Genomic DNA, 17,902 nt, shown 5'->3' with positions numbered 1-17,902 from the left:
TTGGAACTACCTAACTCTAGCCCACTGCTTCATTTGGCCCAAATTTAAAGTCCTCAACCCTCCTAATGAAGTGACCACCTCCCTCCAGGACTCAACCCTATCGCCACATTCGCTTTTCTCATCTCAGAAGCTCTTTGGCTTCTGTTTCAAAACAAAACATTCTCAAGGACATCGAGTTTCTTGGGCTGATAAAGTTCCACATAGAACCCCTTGGCTTGCCAAATACCTTTCTGAAAAACTGTACATAAGAGCAACATGCTGACTCCTCACTCCAGACTCCCCAGCTCTGTCTGGCAAGGGCCCTGGAGTCTCCAAGACCATACAGTGAGCCAGTATTATAGCACAGCCAATCCCACCTTGAATATGAGGGCGCTCTGTCCATATCAGCATGGGAGGAAGCTACATTGCTTTTTCAGGGGAACCCTAGGGCTCCTTTAAGTCCTGTTCTAGAGAGGACTGTGTGCTTACAAACCCTGGTCAAGGCAAGAAGAGCTCTGAGGAAGTCACAGGAAGCACTCAGTCATGGACTCTGTTATTGTCCCATGCCACCCACAATCTGCTCCTAGAAGCCTTACGCAGCAATGGAGATGTTGGCGGCAGACATGGGGCTGACTTCAGCCACTTCTTTGGCTTTTTGCAGAGCAAGCTTCTGATTGGCTGCTTCTTCCATCTCCTCTTCATCCTGTTTGAATTATAGAAACAGCTGTCCCTTCAGAATGCTATGACCACCTTATACCATCAGCTCTTGCTCCTACAGTCTCTGTGCCTCTTCCTCCCTTTGTACCATGGAGTCGGGCAGCCAGCTACTGTGTGGATATGGATCCTCTTTGACCCACAACACTAACTCTCTCTGGTACCTTTCAGGGTCCATCCCGTGTACGTGGCTCAAAAATGATGGTCCCAAAGTTTGAGCATTATTTGTAATGTCAGTTTTATTGGATTAAGAAATGCTGAAGGGATTAGTAACGCATACTTCTGGGTATGTCTACGTGAGTCATGGAGGAGCAACTTTGGATGTTGCATGTGGTTCCTGACACCTTCCTCTGACATTATTCCCCTGCTCTGCTTCCTGACCACCATGAACTAAACGTCTTGGCTCTGCCATGCCTTTCTACCATGTTTCTGCCTTGAATCCAGCCAACATGGACTTAATACCCAGAACTGTGAACCAAATTAAACCTCTCCTCTAAATTGTGGGTGTCAAGTATTATGTCTCAGCAGTAAGGAAGCTAGTACAGAAAACTGGTACTAGAAAAGCGGGGTCATCGCTGTGACTACACCTGATTATGTCATTCAGAAGTCTTTGGAACTGGTTTGCAGGAGTAGTTTCAGTATGTTTAGAGATATGAGCTAGAGAATTTCTAGAAGGCTATAAATGAGAGTATGACAGATAAGCTCAGAAGGCCAGAATGTCAACTGTGAACAGTAACAGCCAGGTTCAGGTTTCAGTTGGGAACAAGAGTTCATTTGCAATTGGATTACAGACCACACATATCACACTCTGGCAAAAAAAAAAAGTCTACATTTTACCAATATCCAAAGACTGCCAAAGATTGAAATAAAAGGTTAATAGACTAACTGATCTAATAAAAGAAATTTCAAGCAGCCCAACATTCAGGCTGTGGGATGTATTGCTGGCTGCTTCTAGACAGAATTACACTGAGAATTAAGAGCAAAAAGCAAACCAAAAAATTTGAAAAACTTAATATTTGGCCCAATAGAAACCATATGTAAAACTGAGACTAAAGGTAATGTGGTTACCAAAGAGATTACCAAAATTATAAAGAAACCAGACACTTCGTACTGCTTCAACATGAAAGATACCTTGAAGGAATTTCAGGAATCAACAAAACACCACCTATCACAGGTTCAAATGTGCATTTGAGAAGAAAGCCCAGCATTCCCTACTCAAGAAAGGCCGCTTAAGGAATTGGCTCTCTGAATTCATTTCATCATATTCAGCCATCCGGGCACTGCCTGCACCATTGGAAGATCTTGCCATTGCCCACATGATGATGGTTTTACTGGCATACAGAATGCAGGAGCTGTGGAATCAAAGTCTTCCACCCAGATTTCAAATGAAGGCCTTGGAGGCCAGGCAAGGTACCCCTGAGAAGTGGGGAATAAAGCAAAACGTACAGTAGAAACCTCAGAAAGTCAGGTGCTAGCCCAAGAAAGAAGACAGGTGGGCTGCAATCCAATTCTTTTCTCTCTTTCTTCTTGTTGGAGTAGGAATGCCTGCCTTGGGGCAATGTATGTTAGAATTACGTAACTTTTGTGTGTGTGTTTTTTAAAGAGGTTCAAAACTAAGGTATGCCTTGAATCTTGGAAGAAATCTAGACTTAGGCTTTTGAAAAATGCTGGTACTGCTAAGATTTTGGGCAAGGGGTTACTGTATTTTTAATTATATGCAAAGATAAATGTAAAATGTTATGTGGAATTATTAATGTATTACTGTGCTTGTCTGCAGAGTAAGCATACTTTAGAGAGATATGTTTTTGAGTGTCAAGTTGATAAGGAAAGGACTGTAACCATTAATTATGGTATGTCAGCTTGATTGTATTAAAATGCCTGGGGGATTCATAAAGCATATTACTGGGTTTGTGTGGGTAGATTTTAGAGGTGTAACCGTGAGTACTAAGTATGGTTCCTAGGTCCTTCTTCTCAGGAGATGTTCCCTCTCTCTGCCTCCCAGCTGCAATGAACTAAACATTCCTGTTCACCATGCCCTTCTGCCATCTTTCTGCAGTATCAGCCAATCATGGACAGAATCCTCTAAAACTATGAACCAAACTAAACTTCTCCACCTTTAATTTGTGGGTTTCATGTAGTGTGTCTTAGCAATGTGAACAGTGACTACCATACTAAAGCTTCTGCTCCATATCTCCTCAACTATGCTATCTCCAGTATGTTCACAAGCTAGTGACACACATCTGTCCTTGTACCTTGACTTCATCCCTGAGCTTCTGTCTCAAGGAATCAAGCTACTACCCTGATGTTTCTACCTATCTGTACCATGCAGTTCAGACTTAATGGTAAAATACAAATCTGCCCTGGTTTTCATCACGTCTACTCCCCTAGGGGCACTTGTCCCACTTGAACAAAGCTGACTTCCCTATAGAGCCAGGAGGGAAGTTGGTACTGGCCAACCACTGGAGCATTCAGTGGGGACACATACCACCTTTGAGCTTTTCTGTCTGATTACATCTATCCAGCCAGCCCCAGCTATAGCTGTGAAGCTCCACATGGCTCTTTACCACCAAGGCTGGACATGCGCTTTTGTGTACACAGGAACCTCTGTCTCCTGTCTAAGAATGGACATCTGGACAGACTCTGACCCCAAGTCACTAAGCACAACCAATATGCTGTGCTTCTGGGCTCTGGATCAACAGATCCAGGCTGAGTTCACAGCCCAAAATAGGCTATCTGAGATGCCACAAAACCCACAAGCCCAGGCTCACCTGGTTCTCCTGGAACCTGGCATTCCTAACATCTCCCCAAAATACCTATGAATCTGCTCTTAGAGACACAATAATGGCAACAGTTAAATCCCCTGAGAACTGCCTGAGAATTTCTGTCATAGAGAAAACATCCTCAGCTTTCGGGCCTAGTAAGAAGACAGAGCTAGTCTACGCAGAGCACTTCCAGCAATACCCTTCTCAGAGGCCTAGAACCACTCCTGCTTACAGCCTCTGGGGCATGGGCACCCGAATCACTCCAAGGAGTATTCCAAAGTCCCCTAAAAGGTCTACAAACAATTAAATTTGAATTTATTCCCACTTCACAAAATAAAGAATGCTACATTTGCAGAAATACAGTGTTTACTTCAGCTCATGAATGCTTTTTAGCAAACGATTTGATTTGCAAACAGAAGTGTCTAGCAAAATTTTTGTTTGAAAACTCGGCATCAGATGACAAACATGACCATGGTCATCTTTTCCACACAATCACAAGCATGGCCATCTTTTCCAAAACTGTAGAACAAATTACATTTGTGAACCGAGGTTCCATTGTATAAAGGAAGGTAGAAGTCATGCCTTATATTCTGGGGTTCTTGGCCAGCTGAAAAAAATGCCCATGACCAGACAGACAGGACTCCATTCGTGAGGTGAATCCCTAAGTCAGACCCAATTACAGTGGGTATGCACGTTTGGACATTGCCTCCACCCCACATCCTCACTCACAAAAGGACTTGAAAAGAAAATAAGCCGTGTGACTGAAGCTCAATCCTGAGATGGCAGATGATCTGATCACCAAATGCTACCAGGCACCTCAAATTCATGCAGTCTCAGAAATCCTGACCCCCATGAATACACATGGGCTCCCCCAGCCAATGCAGCCTGGTCAGGATCTGGACCACTCTGAGACAGCAAGACTAAGCTTTAACCCCAGTTAATGACACCAATGGGAAGCCCAATGGCACTGCAGAGTCACAGCACAAGCCGGAGGCTCTCCTGGGTGAGTAGCTGCAGTGTCCAAGGCAACAAGGCGAGGACGACCAGGTAGCGGTTCATGTCAACTTAAGGGAAACCACAGAGGGTGACATGTGTAATTATATCCCCCACTGGGCTCTAGAAGGAGAGATGAATATTGAATGGCAGCCACTGGGCACTGCCTGGAGAAGAAGCCATCCTGCTGTGGCACTGATGTGCTAAGACAGAGTACCACCTGCTCCTTTAGGCGCCATCCATGCACAGAATCTGAAGCAGCACTCCAGGGTGTTCCCTTACTGCCCTTTAGGGTCTTCAGAACAGGACCTTCCCTAGGGGCACCTCAGGCACCCCTTGTACTTAAGGGATGCTTCCCCAACATCACACACTTGCTCTGATGGGAACATCTGTGGCCTTCACTCATGAGGAGGGGCAGCACTCTCCAGTCCGCACCTCCTAACAGATACCCTGCCTGCCTGGCCATGACTCCCCAGGCTGCAGATGCTCTGGGAGCTGTCAGTCTGCCTTCCTGGGCTGCTCTCTTTATGTTTCCACAACTATAATCCTATATATCCTGAGCCCCATATAACCTCCATCTGTTCAGACCTTAAGATACTTCCCTGAACATCAGTTATGTGGAATTACAACCCAGAACCTGGCCCTCCCCATGACTTCATACAGAGTGACCCGGACAAACTCCCAGCCTCCCCTGGCATCCAGGCTGCAAGTGGCATCCTACCTACCTTGGTCAGTTCCTGAGCGTTGGCAAGGTTGTCCACAGCAATGGCCAAGAAGACATTTAGCAGGGTATCTGGTTGGCTCCAGTTAAGGAAAGGTCACAGTCACATCATGTCAGCCCATGGAAAACATGGGCTCCCATTTCCCAGATCACCTCACTCCAGCCTCCTTCCCTTTGACACCACCAGACCCCTCAGGTCCCTGTCACCTGTAGCTAACTTTACAGGCTCCAGTACCCTCATCTATCCCCTCACACGCTCTTACCCCTCCCTCTATTAGTTTCATACCACCCATTTCCCCTAGTAGCCACAAGACCTTTCCTCACCCAGCTCTCCAGGGCTGACATTGAGAGGCTGTATTACATCAATCTGCCATTGAAGAGGGCACAGGGTCTGCCGGCCTCTGTCCTTACCTCTCCCATTTTCTTTTTTCTTTGCTTTTTTTGAGACAGTGTCTCATTAGGCAGTTCAGGCTGGCCTTGAGCTAACTTTGTAACCCAGGCTGATCTTGAACTCTCAACAATCTTCCTGACTCAGTCTCCCAAGTACAGGGATTACAGGCATATGCCGCCACATCCAGTTCCTCTCCCATTTTCTCATCAGCATAAAAAGCCTTGCAACAAATATCTGTTTTCACAGACTCTAGTTGGGGCTCCAACACCTCCCAGTGCAGATGCTCAATACATAAACCTACCTGTGACTAGTGACTATCCTACTCCAGTCTTAGGTGGTTTCCAGATGCCCCACAATCTTACCTGTCCTTTCCTTTCACTTTGAACTCCAACATGGACTCTTGGGTGCCCTTCCTCCTAGGAGCTCTCCTGAATGTCAGAGCTAGAAGGCACAGGGCAGCCTGAGTACTAGCACTATACCCTGACCTGATCCCAGGAACCCTGGGGCAAAGGGCTGCCATTACCCTGTTAGCAACAAGGAAGCCAAGACAAAAAGTAAATGACCTACCCCACGTCCCTCTCCAAATCTCTCTAGGGAAGGCCCTCACTCTGTCTCCCCTTGGTACTCTAGCATAAGGCATCTTCCTCCCATCACTGGGTGCAGCCCTGCCCACAGCTCTATTGAATGGCACTGCTGCACGACTGCGCCCTGTGACAACAGCAAGCATCCCTACTGTGACCAGCACTGGTCCCACCAGACCACAGCCACCGGCCTGCCCTCCTAACTCACCTCATCATTTCAGTGGCTCGGCCTTGGCACTGCTAACACATTGGGCTGGGCAAGCAGGGGAAGATGTTGAGTAGCACCCCTAGTCTACTTGATGCTTATAGTCCAGTCCTAACAACCAAAATGTCGCATGTATACAGTAGGTCAACCCTCACAACGTGACAAAATTCAGAATACTAAGAACAACCATGGAATGTCCAAGAGGCCTTCCATGCCTTGAGCTAAGGACCATGCCTTGGGGACCCAGTCAAAGGGACATACAAGCCACCCTGACTGGACTGAGCAGGAACACATGGCAGGCAACATGTCTGGCTTGAGTATCAGGATTCCACTGAGACAAGCTACTGCTTTTCTAGGGCAGTGGCACCCCCTGGATATCACCGTCCCCTGCTGAGACTAACACTGCAGCCTTCTCCCACTGCCAATTACAGTGGTCAGCACTGGCCCAGTCCCAACCATCTCCAAACCAAATGCTGTCCCCCAAGACTGAGCCCCTCCTAGGCCTCACCCCCAGCCATGTGAGGCCAGATCTGGGGGCCAGAGGGAATACATAATCTGGGGCCCTGTGGGATCTGACACAGGGCTATAATCTTTAAGGTTCACTACCCAGGGGAGCTCCAGCATCAAAGTGTCCTCCTAGGCCTGCATTCCTATTGGCCCTGGTGGCAACCACTTTTACACCTGGCTGTCCTGGCTAAACCCTGGCCTGTATCATGAACCTTGTGGATCTTCCTTTCTAGGTTTTCTTGGGCCCCAACAAGTTTCCCACATGGCCCCTGCATGAAGCAGGGCTTATCATCAGTGGCTGTGCCTGCTTACTCTGCACATGCCCTTCCACCACCAGGCTGTAGCCAAAACCCTCTGCGGACCTCCACAGGGGTCTTTCTGTATCTCTCTGCCAGGGCTGGTTTTCAGCAGGAGGAGGTTTCTTAAAGCTGGATGCCAAAACTCTCTGTATTAAATCAGAGGGGGAGGAAGTCCTGCTCTTGGCCTCCCAAGTCCCCCACCTTCTGTGAGCCCCAGAAGACTGCTAGAGTGTTTCCTAAGACACAATGATGGCCATCTACTCCACTGTCATGTACACTGGCCTCCAGACCTGTCACTTGGGCTAACCTTGGGACTCTCAGCACCTGCACTTAACTATGAGACTATGCAGCTGAGAAGCCCCGTCCCTTCCTTGTCCTCCTGGAAGGAGCCAAGAGGTAGCCATAGCAGCAGTGTTCTGTGTACTGACCACCTATTCCCCAGCCCCACAGAAGGATACAGTTTCCAAACAGTGTCAGGACAATGAAGTAAAAGGAGGAAAACATGCCTTTGCTGACCCCACCTTGCGACTCAATCCCATGATACATTACTGCATTCCAGTCCTCTCCTGTCAGGATCTGCAAGAGGAGAGCACCACAGGGCATACCTACACACACTGTATACAATGCATGTGTACACACCCAGGGTCAGACCATCCACATTAGGGTACACTTGCAGGTCTCCAGATGAAGTGGTTCCAAAGGACTAGGCAGCCTAGGATCTTGCAGAAAAATGTTCCAAAGCACATGCCTACTGACCTGGGTCAGGTTAAGACACAAATATGCTCTAGGTTTTCAGCAAAAGTGGGAAGGGAGCTCTGAGAGAGGTGAGCAAAGGCCAAAAAAGGGTGCAATGCTATCACTATGGAGGCAGATGAGGGCAGAGAGGGGCATGCGCTGCTAGAGGACACAAAATGGACATGGGCCTTCACTCTCCCAGGCTCTGCCACTGGACCTTGTGGCTTCACTCTCACAACCTGGTTAAATACAACCCCTGCCCCAATGCAAGTCCACATGTCCACCTTTTTTTTTTTTTTTACAAAGTACAAGGCGGTAAGATAACATGTGTCCACCACCCAAAGTGGAGACTTAACATTCTGTCACAATTGCATTGTTCCTGCTGCCCATAAACATCCCCAAAGGGAATCCCAATCACAGCTTCACAATTCTGCAGCATGCCACACACATCTGCCTACAATGCAGCTGTGTATTAGGTATGCACAAAAAGTATCCACCTCATGCCACTCCTCCACTTGAAGTTTTCACTCCACATTCTACTTTGAAGTTCACGTCAATACACAGAATCCTACCTATTCATACAAATATCAACATTTTCCTCCTGACAGCACTTTTTAAGTTTTCATTGTCTCCTGTGCACATCTCTAGCATGGAAACCACAGAGCAGCAGGTGACTTTACTAGGTGTTTCCAAAGTGCTTGTACCAATCACACCCCGACTCCCATCCTGAGCAGCACAGCAAGGTTTCGCTAACCCTCACACCACCCATAGCACTGTCACATCCTCTGGTGTCCCATCTGTCCAGGGCCCCTGAGACTTCTCTCCCTTAATCCATATTTCTGATGGTACATCTTACTGATCTGAGATTACCTTATGCATTCTTGCATATAACACTCCATTATCCACACTAGCTACTCGAAACATTTTTAGTCTTACTTTAATATTATAGTCTCATTTATTTTAGTATTATAAAGAAGTATAAACCAGGTCTGGTGGTGCAAACCTATAATCCTAGCACTCTGGAAGTCTGAGACAACCTCCCAGATCACAAGTCTAAGCCCAGTCTGGATAATTTACTCGAGAAAGTCTCAGAATTAAAAATTAGAAGGGCCAAAGGCACCTGGATTCAATTCTCAATACCAGGGGTTGGGGGTGGGAGTGGTGCTTAATGTAGTCAAATGTGTCAGCCTTTTCCTTTATACTTTATGCTTTCTATACGCTTCTTTTCCCTTTCCTTTTTTCTGTGGTGCTAGACATGGACTCCAAGGCTTCAATGCACGGCAAGCAAGCACTCTTCCACTGAGCTACATTCCCAGTTTTTAGGTAATTTTGTTGTTGTTGTTGTGTTGTTTTCTGAAACAAGGCCTTGCTAAATCACCCACAGTTGCAACCTTCCTGTCCCAGCCTTCAACCTGTAATTAAAGGCATGCACTAAGATCTGACTTTAATAAAACATCAATAAAGATTAAAACATGGTTTTTCACATTATCTGTACACTAACTGAAGTTCTTCATAATTATGTGGAATGATTTTTTTCCATAAGGAAAATCCATTTCCCAGACCCATTTTTTTAATATTACATCCTCCCCTGTTGATTAACTTCTTATTCAACTGGGCATGTTCATCTGTCCTTCACATTGTCTTTACACAGACCATACTACCACCACAACTGCAGCCAGACATATCTGGGAGGGCCAAAGCCTTCTTCCTTCCTCTCACATTCAGAGTGCCTGCCCCTCCACTCCTGGACATTTAGGGTCCACAGGGCATAAAACGTCGCCATGGAGCTCTGACTGCATCCCACCTGTCTTAACTGTCCTTGTGTGGCTTTGGTGTCAAGACTGCACTTACCTCGTAGCAGTTCCTGCCCTGCCCAAAGATGCTTGTGTAGGCTAGCAGCCAACGGCTCTTGGCAGGAAGGGAAAATTCACCTCCTAACCAATGGGCCCACGGAAGAAGGCAGAAAGACAGGAAGAAGGTTTTGGCTATGATTCCATTTCTCTAATGACTATGAAATGTCTAGATTTTCTTTTTGAACTAATTTGTTTTTCTATAAAACTGCATGTTTCACCTAAGTTTTCAAATCTATTGGCACAGAGTTGTCATGAAGTATTTGGCTATTTTTTTTTTTGATGGTCCCCCTCTCAAAACAATTCTTTTTTTTTTATTTATTTAAGGAGAAAAGAAAAGAAAGAAAAAAAAACAGTGAAGGGGTACAAGTTATACAGATTTACAGGAGAAAAAAATGCGCAGTAGGCAATCACTAGTTAATAGATTACATATTGCCATCTTAGAAATAATTGTTCAAGTCACAAAATTAAAGCTTGTAGAGTGGACATTCCAACAATGATACTGCAAACAGTTCTGTTCAATGATCCAATAAAACTCTGTGATATCATTTTCTATCTTATACATTTAAATATACATGCAGTTATATAGTTTAGAGCACTTTCTTTTCCTCTCTTTTGTACAATGACTATTACACATTTTGGGTTTCATTGCTCCCACGGTTCCTATTGCTTTTTTGGAAGAGAGTAAAACCAAATGTGACATAACAGAACAGAATCGGTCAAGTCAAAAGGGTGGACATAATAGATAATATAAAAACATAATACAAGGTGATCAACAATGGTTACCATAATGCCTCCCGCTATTTCTAATAGAATTGCCTATATCATTAGTTGTTATACAATTGAACAAAACCGTAAAGAATAAAACCGACAAAACCAAAACATTGGAGATATTGTAGGTCTTCAAAAGTAGGTAAAAGTCAACGAGAATGGGCGTTATAATGAATCTCATTATCTTCTCAGCTGATGCCTAAACTTTCGAACCTGATACTATCCAGCAAAACAGAATAGAGGAACCTCAGTCAAAAACAAGATGGTGAGAGTAATACAGGGCTTCAAATCGAGATAATAGAAAGTCAAAGTGGGTTACTATATTATATCCTGCTATATTTTTCCCTTTAATTAAATGGATAAAAATAAAAAAGTAAATAATGGAGTGGAGATTGAGAAGAAAGAGGGCATAACAGCGAAACAGGGCAGATCAAAATATAACCATTTAAGCAGAATAGTGTTTCACCACCAGATAATCCTGACCCAAAAATAGTTACCATATTGACTCCCTCCCTGAAGTCCTTGAGTACAACTTCATATACTGTAGCATTAAGTATATCAAAACAATGTAAAACCATTTAAGAGAATGACAGCATTATAGAGTATTTAGAATCGACTAACAGAAAATGAACAATGGTCTCTGTATAATCTCCTTGTCCTTAAAAGGTTTTTGCTTATACTATCGTACATAACAAAATCCAATAAGATACAACCTGTTTAGACCATTGGAGACAGAAGAACAAAAGCTAGATGAGACTTCAAAACAAGATGGTACTAAATCAGCATTACCTATTAAGATGTCATTTTCTCCAAAAAAAGCTGTTCCTATCATCCAATCTTCTCTGTCTCATTTCTGTTGAGCTCTTTTTCTGTCAGTAGCTGTCAGTTTGTCTTCTTCATTTTGTTCTCTGCTCCATTCGCTGTGGCCTCCCCGTCACTATTTCTGGGTTCTTTGTATTTTTCTTTTTTTAGAATATCCTGCAATACTTTCTGTAGGGTTGAATTGGTGGTTGCAAATTCCCCCAGTTCCTCTTTATCCTGGAAGCACCTCGTTTTTCCATCAATTTCCAGGGACAGTTGTGCAGGATATCTCAATCTTGGCTGGAGATTATTATCTTTCAAAGCTTGAATTATTTCTCCCCATGCTCTTGGTGATTTGATGGTTTGTGAAGAGAAATCTGCTGTAATTCTGATGGGTATTCCCTTGTAAGTGATCTGTTTCTTGTCTCTTACAGCTTTTAATATTCTGTTCTTGTATTGAATTTCTGGAATTTTTATTATTATATACCTGGGTGTTTCTCTGTTAGGGTTGTAGGTAGCTGGGGTCCTGTATGCCTCATACATCTGAGTATCTTTACCTTTTGCTAAATTAGGAAAATTCTCCTGGATTATTTCTGTGAGTAGCTTTTGTAGTTCACTTGTTTGTGTCCCTACTTCTTCTTTTATGTTCTTAATCCTTAAGTTATGGCTCCTCTTATCATCTTCTTGTCTTTGTATTATTGCTGTGTGTTTCTTTGTTATTTTTAAGAAGTTTTTCATTTCATTCTCCCATGTTTCAAGTCTGCCCTCCAATTCAGATAGTCTGTCCTTAGTTTCTTTCAAGCTGTTATGCCAGTCTTGGATAGACTTCTTAATTTCTTGATAGTCTCTTTGAACCTGCTTCACATACTCAATGCTTTCTCTGTTTTCTCCATCAAGCAATTCTCCCCTCTTTTTCTGTTCTTCCATTCCACCATCTGCTTTTTCCTGGGTGGTGCTTAGCATTTCTCTAACTATTCTGCATACTTCTAGCTTCAGGTCATTGATAACTTCATTCCTGAATTGGTCTATGAGGTTCTCTAGATGGCACTTAATGTATATTGGTGCGGTGTCCACTATTGCCTGTTTCTCAGGATTGGGGGCCGAGGAGCCTTTTTTGTTGCTTCCCTTCCCCATATTTTCTGTTCCTTATAAAATGCACTCTTACATAGGTGGCCCGGCTTCCCTGCCTGTCAGCCACAGCCTGATCAAATTGCGCTGGGTAGTTGTTCCCACCCACCGCTGTGCCCCAGGGAGTTGCGGAGGAGGCAGCCTACGCGGGAGTCGGTCGCTCCTCCGGGCCACCGTCAGGCTCTGGGGTCTGGGTTAGGTCAGCCTAGGGAGTCCGCCAGCAGCGTCACTCAGGCCAGGCACCTTTCACCAATCCCGTCCGAGAGGGGAATGTGCGGCTGGAGTTGTCACCGCGCCCTGCTCTTACAGGACTGCCCGAGCCCAGAAAAACCTCCGCTGGAGTCAAACTGTGGTAGGGGATCAGTTTCTTGCTCACCTCGCCACCTGTATCTGGCTATTTTAATACCTATGTTAAAGTTATGACTCTTGTCTCTCTAGTATAAAAAACAGTAATAACTGAGAGTAACAAGATCCAAAATAGATATTGTAATAATGAAAGCAAAGTGCTCTAAAGAATATAACTATATGTATGTATAAGTGTGCAAGATAAATAACCACACTACTGTTGCTGTTAATTTATCAGACAGAATACTTCGTACTGTCATCATTTGACTGCCTACTTTTTAATGCTTTAATTTTGTAACTTGAACAACTACTTCTAAGATAACAATATGTAATTTATCAACTAGAGATTTATTTTTTTGAAATTCTGTATTACTTCTACCCTTTTTTCTGTTTTGCTTTTTTGCTACAGTTATGATTCCTGTTAGGATTAGGGCACTTTTTGTTAGCTTTTATTTTTGTAATTGCACTTAATTTTTCCTGTAATTATTGCTTCCACTTTATGTGTTAAGTTCTTGTATTACTGCTCAGTTTTAAATATTTTTATGTTCACAAAATCCCCTCTTTATCCCAATCCTTCCACTTACAAATATTTTAAATGACTTTTCATTAATATGTATTTGTGGGTATATGGGGGTATCTATTCAAGCAACACTATCTCTGTCAGCAATTATTCCAGCCTGGGCAATCTAATGAATGGGAAATTTCTATGCATGTCCTGTGAGCCCAAATAACACTTTACTTGCCACTGCTGGTTCTATATACAGAGTGCTTCATGTCTGTAGTGTTCCTGAGCCCTTTCGTGCCCTTTCTATTCTTGTCATCTTCACCTTTCAGAATGATGAATTATAAAACTGCTGTGAGATGGTGATGTTTCCATTTCTCCCTGTAATTCTGTTGGTTTTTGCTCAGTGTATTCTGAGGCTGTGCTGTGGACCATGGAGTTCCCAATGGCAGCATCTTGCTGGTGGAACCCTTTCATCACCATAGGATATGCTTCCAAATGCTAACCACTCTTTTTTTTTTTTTTTTTTTTTTTTGTCTTTTTCGTTTTTATCAGTACCAGGGATCGAACTCACGACTGCCTGCTTGCAAGGCAGGTGCTTATGCTGCTGAGCTAAATCCCCAGCCCCTACGCTATCCACTCTTTACCTCAGCTTCTGCTTTAGCTGATACTAACATCACTACACCAGCCTTTCTTTGGTCAACATTTACCTTTTTTGTACCCTTTCATTTTAAAAATCCATTTTTAAGTGCTCAGAAAGGCACAGTGAAACTCTGTGCACCATCCCCAAGCTCAGTAAAACAACGTAAGATGGAAGATCCTGGACTTTACTCCCCGGAGGATTCCTCTCTTCCCCTCCACCCAGCACCCAAGAGAACACACCCTGCACCTCATGTCTTCACACCCTTATTGCACATCTGTTCACTGGAGACAACACAGAACTCTATCTTATGCTTTTAATCCTTAAATAGTATCATAAGCTATGCATTATTCCAGTTTGCATGTTTTGCTCATTTATAAGATCATCTCTGTCGACAAATTTAGTTCTAGGTCACTCACTTTCCTTGTTGAACTAACAGAACACTTGCCTTATCATGCTCCTGATGATGACCACACAGGCGGTTTCCAAGGTTCCATCATTATAGATGTGGTCTATCCACATCTCTTTCTGTGCTTGAAAATGTCACCAAGCAGACTTTAGTGCACTGGATGTTAGGAAATGGTGCCCCAAAAAGATTCTACCAGCCACCAACAGCATAATCACATCTTCTCTAAAACCCTTGTTGCTAGTCTTAACTTTAGCTACACTGACCATGGGAAAGGTGATCTGAAAGGTTCTCATGGTGAGTTTTACTTCCAGCTTTCTCACTGCAGTAGTCATGTATACTCATTGGCCCAGTTTCCTTTCCTGTGAGTTACTTGCTTGTATCTTTAGCCCTTTCCTATCATGTTATCAGTCTTATCTTTTCGATTTGTGAAAGTTTTTCATTCTAAAAACTAATCCTTTTTGGTTATTTGCTGACACTGATAATGTCCTCTCCCTTGTCTCTGAGTGTTTTCATTATCTTTTAATGGTGTGTCTTGTTACACAGAAATCCTAATGCAATCAAGTTTGTCCAGTGTTTCTTTTATGAGCTGCAGCTTTAGCTTCTTTAAAACAGCCTTCTCTGTCTGGGCATTGTTAATAATAATGTCCTCACGTGTCTTCTAAGATTTTACATTTCTTTGGATTTAGGACTTCATCCATAGAGAATTAATTTCTGCACCTGATACAAAGTAGGGATCCAGTTTCATGTTTTCCTTTACAGATACCAAATTGTCCCCTACTGTCTGCAATGACAGTGCTTGGTTTTTCAGTCTACACAAATAATGCATCTGTGAATGATGGCATTTTATTTTCTTCTTAAGTCCTGAGAATCTTTATTTCCCTTTTCCTCGTTATATGATACTATGACCACTTACACTGATGTATCTGCTACTAGTTTTTTATTTGGAAGGAGTGTTGGCTTTTTTCTTTAGAAAAAGCAGCCTCCAGGCATGCACAAAGCAGAACACATAATAACCCCATATACTCCTCACCAGCTTCCGCAGCAGCCAGGCTGCCACGCTCATTTCACCTGGATGCTCATTCTGGTTTTGCAGGAATTTTCTTTCATACTCTGGAAATAGGATGAGTCACATCTGTGGTCTTTCTGATGGTAAATGTATACAGTTCATTATACATTATACAGGCAGTTCTGACCGTATCTAGACGTGATTCCTAAATTTCCTCTCTGAACCCTTCACCTCTGCCTATGACCACCTAATCTTGTTCTCATTCAACTTTCCAGTCCCAGGTTACTCAAGTGAGTAGTCTGTGTAAAACTGGAATAACTTTTTAAATATACAGTAGAATTCACTTTTCAAACTGTCTGGACTTGGTAATTTGGATAGATTATTCAACTTCTGAAGTGCTCATTTCTTCTTGGATTAATGTACTTTTGTTTTAAACTATATACTTAAATATGTAAGTGCTCACAGTGCTTTTAGTGACAGGAGTGGGGACTCCCTGCATTTGTGTATATGTATCAATCCTCACCTGGAGCCACAGTTCTCTGGACTCAAAGACTGGACCCCAACACTTCAAGGTTACTTTCTATGATTTTCTGTCATCTGTTGTTCACGAAGTCTGCCATCAGATTAGATGTCATTCTTTCGTAAATCTTTCTAGGGCAGCTTTTAGTATCTTCACTTTGCCACAGAGCTGCCAGTCTGGATTTACTCTGCTCACCTTGCTTGGCCCCTGCAAGCAGAACTCCAAGATTCTCCCTAGAAGGACACGGCAGGGGGATGTTGCTCCTTCCCTCCGTCCTGCTTTTCCTCTCCCTCTTTCCCTCTTCTCCCTTTTCAGAGCTTTGCTGGGGATCTAATGCAATGCTTCACTCATGCTAGGCAAGAGCTCTGCCACTGAACCATAGCCCTGTCCAACCTCTTTTCTATACTCTACTCCTGAAGCTCCCATCCCTGCCCATCCCAAGAATCCAGTCATGCTTCCACACTGCAGCACGCTCAGCTCTGATGCCTTCTTCAGAGGTCAGAGTGGCTGAGCCACATTTCTTTCATCTGAGGCTGTGGGTCTCACAGACCCAGTCGGCCAGCCTCCTGCCAGACACATCTCAGTGCCCGGGCCCCTACTGTCTCCACTGTCTAAAGACCCTGTTCCTTTAATGAAGATCTGATCACAAAGCCCTCTGAGGAGAAGGCCTTACCGTGACTGTCTCCTTCATTGTTTTCAGACCTTTTCTGGCAACAGGCACAGAAAATAGCATCTAACTGCCTATCACCATCCCTTCTCTGGAGTCCTCTCTGTGACTGCTGTTAGGTAAGGCCTACACCTGTCCTGCACAGTCTTTCCAACCTGGCCCCAGGTCCTGGAACTAACTGTGGCCACACAATACACCATCCTCAGAGTTCAGCCTGGCATGTATGCCTCCAAGTTCCATTGCCATGCTGGCTGGGCAGCTGGGTTCTATCTAAATAAAGAATAGCCCTCCACATCACAAGAGGATCACACTCCTAAGGGTAGCCGATGTAAGGCCCCAGTCAGTGCTATTCTACTTTGTTTCCACTGAGACAGCCAACAGCAGTGACCAACAGAGAGCAGCCTATACCTCAGTGAGACACGGGAGAGCGGAGTGAGCTCACAGGTGGTGCCTGCACTTTGCGAAACAAGACAGAGAGAAGAGGAAGCACTGTCCAATGATGAGAGAAAAAAGGGTCATGGATGGGACCAGGTGCTGACAGCCTGGAGCAGATGCTCTCTTGGGAGAATAGCTGGCTCTCTGTGGCTATGACCAAGCTGATGGCCACAGGGCTCCCCAGCAAGAGAGTCATGAGGGAGAAGACATGAAAAAGGGCACACTAATGGACAACAGTAGGCCATATCATTTGGACCAAATTGGTCTCCTGACCAATCATCTGGTTTGGTTTAGTCTATTTGTGGGAGAGACTTCCTGTCTTTGAGAAAGTGGAAGGAAAAGGCTGCTCCTCACATATGGGCTCAGCAAGAGCATGTGCAGCCTGTGGGGGCCTCCCTAAGGGTGTCCACAGGCAGAACCACAGCCAGCCCACCCTGCCATCTATATAGGCATTGTGAGACGGAAACACAGCATCAATGATTGGCACGGCCAGACCTGGCAGCACTTGTCAAGAAAGTGTCTACACAGGATTCCTGGAAGAGCAGAGGCCACTCAGCCAACAAGATCCCTCCACACAGAAAAGGGGACCTCCCAGTGCTGTGGTGGACATGCTTTTCAGATACTACAGAAAATAGGCACCAATGGACCTAGGCATTACCAGAGGAGGTGAAAGAGCTCTATACGTCTGTTCCAAGCAGACAAAAGAAAAGTGATTCCGGGTTCCCAGGGCTAAGAAATGCCCTGGTAACTTAAAGCCTCATCCCCAGAGAACTACACCTGCCCCTCAGGATAGCATCAGAGCACCCAGCTTCTTCCCACCCAGGTTCACACTCATGCTCTGGCTTTGTGGAAGGTTCTGTGCATCTGGATTGTGCTGAGGAACTAAGGAGGGACTGGCAGGAGCTAACGGCCCTTTCAGCATCCAGGGAAGAGTAAAACTG

At 44.4% G+C, this 17,902-nt stretch overlaps 1 protein-coding gene across 13 annotated transcripts in view; it reads right to left on the bottom strand.

Moving 5' to 3' along the window:
- Cacna1b (calcium voltage-gated channel subunit alpha1 B) overlaps positions 1-17,902 on the bottom strand; it is a 204,901-nt gene that overhangs the window by 96,929 nt on the left and 90,070 nt on the right. For all 13 annotated transcript variants that reach the window (XM_063228637.1, XM_063228634.1, XM_063228692.1 and 10 more), the window contains 3 exons: positions 7,611-7,728; positions 5,174-5,241; positions 576-682 (listed from right to left, as the gene is read on the bottom strand). In XM_063228637.1, coding sequence (XP_063084707.1) covers positions 576-682; positions 5,174-5,241; positions 7,611-7,728 — 293 coding nt within the window. The remainder of the gene's footprint in view (positions 1-575; positions 683-5,173; positions 5,242-7,610; positions 7,729-17,902) is intronic.

Source organism: Cavia porcellus, unplaced genomic scaffold (genome assembly GCF_034190915.1).
Source record: "Cavia porcellus strain 051 isolate PalLab524CR breed Dunkin Hartley unplaced genomic scaffold, mCavPor4.1 scaffold_1, whole genome shotgun sequence".
NCBI lineage: Eukaryota > Metazoa > Chordata > Mammalia > Rodentia > Caviidae > Cavia > Cavia porcellus.
Note: the sequence above shows the minus strand (reverse complement) of the source record. Positions and strands in the feature narration are given on the sequence as shown.